Source organism: Cebus imitator, unplaced genomic scaffold, assembly GCF_001604975.1.
Source record: "Cebus imitator isolate Cc_AM_T3 unplaced genomic scaffold, Cebus_imitator-1.0 Scaffold311, whole genome shotgun sequence".
Lineage (NCBI taxonomy): Eukaryota > Metazoa > Chordata > Mammalia > Primates > Cebidae > Cebus > Cebus imitator.
In genome coordinates this window covers 3,035,835-3,046,365 of record NW_016107626.1, presented here as the reverse complement: position 1 = coordinate 3,046,365, position 10,531 = coordinate 3,035,835, and the positions used below count along the sequence as shown (strand labels likewise).

The 10,531-nt window shown below is 50.5% G+C and overlaps 1 protein-coding gene and 1 long non-coding RNA gene across 2 annotated transcripts in view; one reads left to right on the top strand and one right to left on the bottom strand.

Moving 5' to 3' along the window:
* Window positions 1-10,531, bottom strand: part of CDH4 (cadherin 4) — a 673,674-nt gene that overhangs the window by 22,165 nt on the left and 640,978 nt on the right. The window contains exon 9 of the mRNA XM_017503455.1: window positions 9,339-9,524. Coding sequence (XP_017358944.1) covers window positions 9,339-9,524 — 186 coding nt within the window. The remainder of the gene's footprint in view (window positions 1-9,338; window positions 9,525-10,531) is intronic.
* LOC119467619 overlaps window positions 1-10,531 on the top strand; it is a 37,215-nt gene that overhangs the window by 21,985 nt on the left and 4,699 nt on the right. The gene's annotated exons all lie outside the window — the stretch shown is intronic.

Genomic DNA, 10,531 nt, shown 5'->3' with positions numbered 1-10,531 from the left:
TAATCTTTCCTCACTTCTCATGTGGGCATTTATTGCTATAACTTTCCCTCTAGACACTACTTTAAATGTGTGCCAGAGATTCTGGTACATTGTGTCTTTGTTCTCGTTGGTTTCAAAGAACATCTTTAATTCTGCCTTCATTTCATTGTTTATCCAGTTGACGTTCAGGAGCCGGTTGTTCAGTTTCCATGAAGTTGTGCAGTTTCCATGAAGTTGTGCAGTTATGAGTTAGTTTCTTAATTCTGAGTTCTAATTTGATTGCCCCGTAGTCTGAGAGACTGTTTGTTATGATTTCCATTCTTCTGCATTTGCTGAGGAGTGGTTTACTTCCAATCATGTGGTCAGTTTTAGAGTAGGTGCAATGCGGTGCTGAGAAGAATGTATATTCTGTGGATTTGGGGTGGAGAGTTCTGTAAAAGTCTATTAGGTCTACCTGGTCCAGATCTGAATTCAAATCCTGGATATCCTTGTTAATTTTCTGTCTGGTTGATCTGTCTAATACTGACAGTGGAGTGTTAAAGTCTCCCACTGTTATTGTGTGGGAGTCTAATACTCTTTGTAAGTCATTAAGAACTTGCTTTATGTATCTGGTTGCTCCTGTATTGGGTGCATATATATTTAGGATCATTAGCTCTTCTTGATGCATTGATCTTTTTACCATTAAGTAATGTCCTTCTTTGTCTCTTTTGATCTTTGTTGGTTCAAAGTCTAATTTATCAGAGATGAGAATTGCAACTCCTGCTATTTTTTGCTCTCCATTTGCTTGGTAAATCTTCCTCCATCCCTTTATTTGGAGCTTATGTGTGTCCTTGCATGTGAGATGGGTTTCCTGAATATAGCACACCAATGGGTTTTGACTTTTTATCCAATTTGCCAGTCTGTGTCTTTTGATTGGGGCATTTAGCCCATTTACATTTAAGGTTAATATTGTTATGTGTGAATTTGATCCTGCCATTTTGATGCTAGCTGAGTGTTTTGCCCATTAGTTGATGAATTTTTTTCATCGTATCGATGGTCTTTACCATTTGGTATGTTTTTGGAGTGGCTGGTACTGGTTGTTCCTTTCTATGTTTAGTGCTTCTTTCAGGGGCTCTTGTAAGGCAGGCCTGGTGGTGATGAAATTTCTCAGCAATTGCTTGTCCATAAAGGATTTTCTTTCTCCTTTGCTTATGAAGCTTAGTTTGGCTGGATATGAAATTCTAGGTTGAAAGTTCTTTTCTTTACTGATGTTGAATATTGGCCCCCACTCTCTTCTGGCTTGTAGGGTTTCTGCTCAGAGATCTGCTGTGAGTCTGATGGGCTTCCCTTTGTGGGTGTCCCAACATTTCTCTCTGGCTGCCCTTAGCATTTTGTCCTTCATTTCAACCCTGGTGAATCTGACGATTATGTGCCTTGGGGTTGCTTTTCTTGAGGAATATCTTTGTGGTGTTCTCTGTATTTCCTGGACTTGAATATTGGCCTGACTTGCTAGGTTGGGGAAGTTCTCCTGGATAATATCCTGAAGAGTGTTTTCCAGCTTGGATTCATTCTCTCCATGACATTCAGGTACGCCTATCAAATGTAGATTAGGTCTTTTCACATAATCCCATATTTCTTGGAGGCTTTGTTCATTTCTTTTCACTCCTTTTTTCTCTATTCTTGCCTTCTACTTTTATTTTATTGAGTTGATCTTCAATCTCTGATATCCTTTCTTCTCCTTGGTCAATTTGGCTACTGAAACTTGTGTATGCTTCGCAAAGTTCTTGTGCTGTGCTTTTCAGCTCCATCAAGTCATTTATATTCTTCTCTAAGCAGTTTATTCTAGTTAGCATTTTGTCAAACCTTTTTTCAAGGTTCTTAGTTTCTTTGCATTGGGTTAGGACATGTTCTTTTAGCTCTGAGAAGTTTGTTATTACCCACCTTCTGAAGCCTGTTTCTGTTAATTATCAGATTCATTCTCCAACCATCTTTGATCCCTAGCTGGTGAGGAGTTGTGATCCCTTGGAGGAGAGGTGTTCTGGTTTTGGGTGTTTTCATCCTTTTTGTACTGGTTTCTTCCCATCTTAGTGGTTTTATCTACCTATGGTCTTTGTAGTTGGTGACTTTTGGATGGGATCTCTGAGTGGACGTCCAGTTTGTTGATGATGAAGTTATTTCTTTCTGTTTGTTAGTTTTCCTTCTAACAGTCAGGCCCCTCTGCTGCAGGACTGCTGGAGGGCCACTCCAGACCCTGCTTGCCTGGGGATCACCCGTGGGGGCTGCAGAACAGTAAGGGTTGCTGCTGGTTTCTTCTGTTATCTTTGTCCCAGAAGGGTACCTGCCAGATGTTGGCGTGAGCTGTCTTTTAAGAGGTGTTTCTTTGGGTATACGGGGGACAGGGAGTTACTTGAGGAGACAGTCTGTCCCTTATAGGAGCTCAAGTGCTGTGCTGGGAGCTCCGTTGTTCCATGCAGAGCTGCTGGGCAGGAACTTTTAAGTCTGCTGCAGGGGAACTCATAACCGTCTCTTTTCCCAGGTGTTCTGTCCTAGGAAGGTGGGCTTTATTTATAAATTCCTGTCATGTTGCTGCCTTTTTTCGTAGATGCCTTGCCCTGTATGGAGTAGTCTAGACACAGTCTGCCAGCAGAGGCATTGCTGAGCTGCTGCAGGCTCTGCCCAGCTGCCAGGCGAACTGCCTTGGTAGTGGCGAACTGCCTCAGGAGTGGTGGTCACCCTTCCCCCCACTGAGCTGGACTGTCCCGGGTCCAGCTGCGCTTGCTGCGAAACACTCCATCCAGAGCGTTTCAGATTGCTTGTTTTGTGGGGGTGGTACCCGCTGAGCCAGATCGCCTGGCTCCCTGTCTCAGCCCCCTCCTTTCAGTTGAATGGGCGGCTCTGTCTCCCAGGCATTCCAGGTGCCAGTTGAAACAGTCACGCAGATTTGTGTGAGTTTCTGTGGCCAACCTGGCACCGGCTGAAACCGCTGTGCTGAAAACTTGTGGTGATTTTCGGCCTGGGAATCTCCTGGTCTGTGGACAGTGAAAATTTGTTTGGAAATGTGGTGGGCACTCACCCTCTGTGTTGTTCTTGCTGGGAACTGCACTCTGGAGCTGTTCCTATTCGGCCATCTTGGATCCTCCCTCCCAAATCTTTTATATCCAGAGTCTATTTCAATGTGATTCATAAGCCTCTGAGCATAGGCCCCACAACTTGCCTTATTTTATGTTTGAGGTAAATGAGGTACAGAGATTTAAGTGGCTGGTCCATGCCAGGGGTAAGTGAGCAAAGAGCTAGTGTGGGAATCCAAGAACAGATGCCCGCAAGATACCGGGCATCTCCTGTGGGCTGGGCCACAGGGTCCCTGCACTGCCTGTCTGCCTCCCACACCACCTGCCCCTCCCCAGCCCCTCCTCTCCACCCTGCTCCCCTGCTCTGAAAGAGAATGTCTGAAAAGATGAAGATGTGTCTACCAGTGAATGCAAAACCAGTTTGGGAAATGTTTTCTAAGGTGAAGTCTCCCCAGACTAAATACGCACCTTACACAGACTCTAAATGGAAACTTCAGAGAAAAGCACAATGTGGAATAAAAACAAAAATGAAAAAAAGGAAAAAGTGTGTTTCTGCTGTTGAATTCTTCCTAGGATACCATGACCCATGACTCTGTGGGGACACTGTGGCTGTGAGTCTGTGCTCTCAGCTTCTCAAATTTTAAGATTTATTTGAAAATTGGCCTGCAGTAAGAGTAACTCTCAGGAATGTTAACAAGCGTATGGAAGCATGGCCAGCCCCGCGGTCCACGTGCAGGAGAGCCCCGCCCCGTCTCCGCCACGCTGCCCTCGCGCTGCGCCTTTGCAGTCCCGTCCTCTCCACCCGCTGGCAAACCACTGAAGCATTTCCCGTCCCCACAGTCTTGTCTTTTCCTGGTCATTCTGCAGATGGGGACATGCGACCTGCCACCTTTAGGTCTGACTCATGTCACTTAGCGCCCTGCATTGGAGAACCATTGCATGTCACATGGATCTCCTGTTTGTTCCTTTTGATGGCTGAGCGGCTTCCCGTTGTGGGACTGTTGGACTTACAGCTGGGGAGAGGTATCATGGGGTCTCCGGGCCCCTGGGCTGGGGACCCTCAGCTGGGCCAGAGTTTCATGCTGCCTCAGGTCTTGGACTCCTCCCCAAGCCTCCATGTCCCCTCCTCATGGCACTAGGAGGGTTTCGGGCTGGTCAGACAGTGGCATCTGGCCATGTCAGGATGCCCTGGAAGATGCCTGGGTCCTGAGCAGACACAGCCCAGCCAGCTTTCAGACGCAGCTTCAAACCTGTGGAACCTTTTCCCGAACACACACAGACACCTTGGCTCAGATAGGCAGGGCCAGCGAGGAACTGGACAGTTAACAGATGGCTTTATGGCAGAGGGAGCCGGTTCCCGCCCCAGCTTGTAGCGTCTCTGGCTGTGTGATCCTGCGTGCGGGCCCCCAGTTATGCCATCTGTGAAACGGGACAAGAACAGCACCTCCTTGGTGGGCGTGAGGACCAAGTGAGATGAGGGGTGAGGATGGCACAGCTGGCACTGGTGCCCGATCAATGTCTGCTGCAATGATCACTGTAGCTGATCACTCTGGGGCCTGGCCTGAGGTTCCCTGGCAGTTTCGAGGTGCTGGAGATCTGGGGATGTGCAGCAGAAGTAGGGGTGGTGCTAGTTCTCAGGGTCATGAAGGCTGGAGCCAGCCACAGCCCTTCTGGGACCTCCCCTGGCCTGAGCGCCCCTTCCCTCCAGGGCACGTGAAGTAGGTGGTGCTGTAGGAACCTGGTTTGCTCCTCCTGGTGCCCGGTGGGGGAGACGGCGGCTGTGAAAAGGCAAAATGCACCCCAAGCCCCAAATCTGAAAATCTGCAGACTTTCGCCTCTGGGTTTCGGCTGGTGGGCCAGCCTGCCTGTGGGTGAGGCGTGGCAGGCGCCTTTCTAGCTTCTGTGGCTCTCGTGGGAGAAGCGGGTCACCAGGCAGGGGATATGTTTGTTCCACTGAGCATGGCAGGTCTCTACATGTCCCAGGCCTGAGGGGCTGGGGTTGCAAGATCTGAGTCAATTCCAGAATTGTTCTGCAGAGGCCGAGCCCACACCGAGCTCAGTCGATTCGAGGGTTATTCTGCCAAGGCTGAGTCCGCACGGACCTCAGTTGATTCGAGGATTATTCTGCTGAGCCTGAGTCCTCACCCAGGAAAAAGAAGCACACGTCCCAGTGGGATCTGTGTCCTGTGCTTTTCCCAAAGAGGGTTTTGAGGCTTCACTATTTAAAGAGGAAAGAGTAGGTAGGAGGGGAAGGAGGAAGGGAAGAAAAAGCAGGGGCTGGGTGGGCAACGAGACACTGTCTACGTCCTTGTGAGGCTCTGCTCAGCACTCAGGGGATCTGTATTTCACAGAAGTCAGGGTGGAGGTGTGTGGCCACAGAAGGGAGACAGCACCGTGAGACTCAGTCCCCAAGCTCCGCTGCCCTTTGGCATAGTGGGTTTGGGGTCCCGAGAGTCTATCTTCCTTTCACAGGCCCCTCAGGGGTCTCAGTGCCACTGATGACCGGCTGTCGGGGGCAGGAAGCACAGGCGACAGGGAGACTTTAGCCATGAATATGGACCTTGCAGGCAGCGCTTGCCAACACCCTGAGAATCAGCATTCTGTGAACATGCTTCGGGAAACGCCACTCTTACTGTGTAGACAGAGGCCTGACAAGGAGAGGATGTAGCCAGGCAGGAGACCCTGATGGCTTGGGGAGGGGACATGGCACAAACTCAGCAGAGGGGGCTGGCCGCCAAGCTGCCACATGACAGAAAGTCAGTGAATGTGCCCGGCTGTGCCCACCTGGCCACCATCAGCACCTCCTCTGCTGCCTTCTAATTCCTGCTCACCTGCCTGCCGGACAGGGCCTTTCTGCTGGGGAAGACGGCTGCCAAGCAGCTGAGCCTTGAGAGAGTCAGTCACCCGCAGCCTTCTCAGGAGCATCCCCAGCTAGAGGAAGAACCCGAAGGGGATGATTCTTCACCTCAGGAATCAGTTCCCGGGGTGGCGGCCTCCAGGCCCTCCTGGGACTCTCTGACCATGCCTCACAGACTAGTCTGTGCTGCACGCCTGGATCCAGTGGCTCCTCTCTGAAGAACAGAAGAGGCTTCTGTGGCCTGTAGAGGGCTTTGTGGGCCTGCAGAGGGGCTCCGTGGCCTGCATAGGGGTTCCATGGGCCTGTAGAGGGGCTCCCTGGGCCTGCAGAGGGGTTCTGTGGGCCTGCAGAGGGGCTCCACGGGCCTGTAGAGGGCTCCATGGGTCTCTAGAGGGGCTCTGTGGGCCTGTAGAGGGCTCCGTGGGCCTGTAGGGGGGCTCCGTGGGCCTGTAGAGGTGCTCCGTGGGCCTGCAGAGGGTTCTGTGGGCCTGTAGAGGGGCTCCGTGGGCCTGCAGAGGGGCTCCGTGGGCCTGTAGAGGGCTCCGTGGGCCTGCAGAGGGTTCTGTGAGCCTGTAGAGGGCTCCGTGGGCCTGTAGAGGGTTCCGTGGGCCTGTAGAAGGTTCCGTGGGCCTGTAGAGGGTTCCGTGGGCCTGTAGAGGGTTCTGTGGGCCTGCAGAGGGGCTTTGTGGGCCTGTAGAGGGCTCCGTGGACCTGTAGAGGGTTCCGTGGGTCTGTAGAGGGCTCCGTGGGCCTGCAGAGGGGTTCTGTGGGCCTGTTGAGGGCTCCATGGGCCTGCAGAGGGCCTGCCCCAGTGCCATGAGGTCCATGTAGTTCCAGGATGCTGGTGCTTCCCTGCAGCTTGCTGTGCTGTTCACCTTCTATGGCTGTGAAGCTCTGCACAGATAGGGCCAGGCAGGTGCAAGACGGCTGAGGCCACCAGCCCTGTTATGGGCTGGGCAGGCAGGAAGCCACCTTCCCTGGAGTCTTTAGGGGTCAGGTTTCCACACCATACCCAGCCAGGCTTCTTCTTTTGTTCTGGCCCTTTCTGATCTATGTTGGGCTGATGAAAGTGGCAGGGCTGTGTGTTCTCCAGCTGCAGAAGTGGCACTCCAGGCGCAGCACAGGCGAGCCAGGTGCTGCTCTCCTGGGGTTGAGGGGTGTCCTTGGTGCTCCCCGTGAAGGCCACAGAATCCGAGCTGTGGGAGTCAGAGAGGCCTCCCTGGAATCACAAGCAGGAGGTGGGCCGAGGCTCACTGCTCCCTGAGGAAGGCCCAAGCAGCCCTGGGCTCATGGCTCGTCCCTCTCCTCTGCCTGCATGTCACCTCCTGTCTCCGTCACCTTCCCATGAGCAACGTTGCCAGCAAAGCGGCTGATGGTTCACCTTGTGGTTTCTAGGGGCCGGAGCTACAACACTAGCTCAAGGTCAAATGCATCCAGAGAAAAGGAGAAACGGTTTGTCGCAGCTTCCCTCGCCATGTCCCGTCCCTGCGCACACAGATCTGACTTTGCCACTGGGGTGCGACTGTGCTAACGCCCCACTCTGAAAATTCATAATTAGAGGAGAAGTGAAATGTGTATTTTGCCTCTTCTCTAAGAACTATCTTTCAGGTGAAAAAATAGCCTCTCTTGGAGAAGAAAGCTTATACGGTTAGGGTTGGAATGCTGTGACATATTAATTTATTTTCAAACACATCAGCCAAAATAAAAAGATTTAGTAAATGCAGCAAAATATTAATGAAATCTAGGTGATGGGTGTATGGAAGTTCATTTTACTATTATTTCTGCTTGTCTGTATGTTTGAATATTTCATAAAGTAAAAATGATGGAGACATTTCTAAGATTTTTCAGCAGAACTGGTCCTCACCAGGTTGCTTGGAAAAAGGGTAATTAAGAAAAGGAAGAAGATGACTTTGGGTGTTGGGAAAAGACACAGATCCCGGAGAGCCTCCTTTCCTCCACCGTGGCCTCCTGACGTCTAGCTCCCCTCTTCCTCAGGAGAAGTTTGGGAGATGTGCCCATCACTGTCGTGCAGTATCTCCTCTGGCTAAGAATGGCCATGTGACTAAACGCTGCCCAATAAGATGTGAACAGGTGATCTGGGAAGGTTCCTTAATAAAGGAGGGGCAAACTATTCTTCCCCATTTTTGATTTTCTAATGCTTGTAAAAGTCTTGTAATGGCTGGTGCTCTAGCAGCCATTTTGGACCATGAAGCTGAAGGGTGTGCACAGCAGAGCAGAGGACAGAAGGGACCAGAGTTTCTGCTGATTGTGCAGCTGTGACATCAACCCCAACTGCCCACCTCAGCACTCCTCTCACTTGAGAGAACAAAGTTCTTGAGTATTGAGGCCTTCTGTGGTCAAGTCTCTGCTCCCGGCAGCTGAAGGAATTTCTAAATGATCCAACCCAAAATTAAACCTGCTTTTTCTCATGCGTTGGCGTAGCCTATCCAGCTTTAAGCTCACCTTCCTGTTACCCTCTTTTCTCTAACTGTGTCTGCTGTGCTCTTGTGCTTTTCGTCTTAGTCCTATTCAGAATTGCTCTGGGACAACGGCTGCAAACTGCTTCACACTACATTGTAAATGAACGCTAAGTGTTATTATATAATTTACAATCTGCCCTTCTGGGGGAATATGAATTATAAGTGTAGAAAAAGACTTAGGTTAGAAGACTGAATCACCGCTACTATAATGACAGGACTAGGACTTTATAAGTCCATTTGAAAATTTAGATTAAATGGACACTTTTCTAGAAAAACATATCTGACCAAAACCATCAAAAGAAATTGAACCAGCAGTTACAAACCGATCTCGCTCCAAAACAGAAAGAAGCACAATAAAAAAGACAAAATCTACAGCTAGTCAATGGCTTCACGGCACAGTGTGACCAAAATTCCACAGACAGATTATTACAGCATCCCGTGACCCGACTCCGGGACAGAGAACAAAGGGACACTTCCCAGCACATCTCTTGAGATTAGTCTGTAACCTCGATAGCAAAACTCAGATGAGGACGCTATGGGAAAGGAAAGCCATAAGCCTCAATCACCCAGAAAAGTACACGAAAAACTTTAAATATCAGCAAAACAAATTCTTCTATATGTTACAAAAGATTACCTCACTACTCAGTGGGCTCTATCTCAGGAATGTAAAGATGGTTTAACATTGGGAATTATAATAGTGAAATTCACTCATTACTAGATTAAGGGGCAGGGGCAAATATGTAGATGTCAGAAAGGGAATAGGAGAGTATTTTGGGGACTCTGCCAAGCCCCTGAAGGTCACACGACTGGTCCTTGTGAAGGTTGTCTTTGACTCCAGCGGTTGGGTTACCTGCCTCTGCCCTTGGATATTAGGGGCACACTAACTTTATACCAAGTATCACTCCTGTTTGGTCCCAGGGAGTGTGCAGGTGGCAGAACTTCGGGTGCCTGGCAGGGTGTGAGAAAAGTACGCACCTTCACCACAGTGACCATGCCTTCGTTGGTGACGGGGTCTGTGCGGACGCTGAAGTGGCCGGAGGGATCCCCGCTGATGATGCGGTAAACGGCATTCCAGTTTGGTGAGTGTGGCTGATCTCGGTCCATCACGGTGAGGTTTGCGACCACGGTCTCCACACGGTTTTCGGGGACCTCCCCTGCAAACTGCAAAATGGAAGGAAAGAATGTTCCAAGCCTGCGTTAAGTGTAAATATGCACAGAGGAGTGCACGTAGCACATGTGCACAGCTCAGTGAACGTTCACAAACAGAACACACCATGCAAGCAGCGCCCAGATCAGGACTCAGAGACGACAGGCTGTTTGGGGGTGCACAGGAGCGTGCACCTTATATGTAGCACAGCCACGTGGGGCCCATGGAGGCAGGTGTTCAGGCCTGCCCGGTAGGCATGTCAGCCCATGGCCACGGCAGAGCGCCACTGATGGAGCAGCTTCAACAATGGGCACTTATTTTCATTCCCAGTCCCCACCCCAGACCCCTCCCAGGTCCTAAAGTTTCCACCTGTCCTGGCTTGATGGTGGCCCCAAAGATGTGGCCACATCTCAGTCCTTGGAAATGCCACCTTACAGGGAGAAGAGGTGATGGAGGTAAGGGTTCTGAGATGGAAGGTTTTTCTGGATTATCCAGGTGGGAGCTGAATGCCACCACATGCATCTTTAGAAGAGGCAGAGGGGATTTCACAAAGCAGAAAAGACACGGACACATTCAGAGGGAAGGCCGTGGGAGATGGGGCAGAGGCTGGAACAGTGCAGCCACAACCCCAGGAAACCAGGGTGGGCCCAGAACCTGGAAGAGGCAGGGAGGGTTCTCCCTGGAGTCTTTAGAGGGAGCAAGACCCTGCTGATTTCAGACTGACAGAATAAATTCCTGGTGATTTCAGACTGACGGAATAAATTCCCATGATTTCGGACTGACGGAATAAATTCCCGGTGATTTCGGACTGGCGGAATTAATTCCCGGTGGTTTCGGACTGACGGAATTAATTCCCGGTGGTTTTGGACTGACGGAATAAATTCCCGGTGGTTTCGGACTGACGGAATTAATTCCCATGATTTCGGACCGACGGAATAAATTCCCGGTGATTTCGGACCGACGGAGTAAACTCCCGGTGATTTCAGACCGACGGAGTAAGTTCCCGGTGATTTCAGACCGA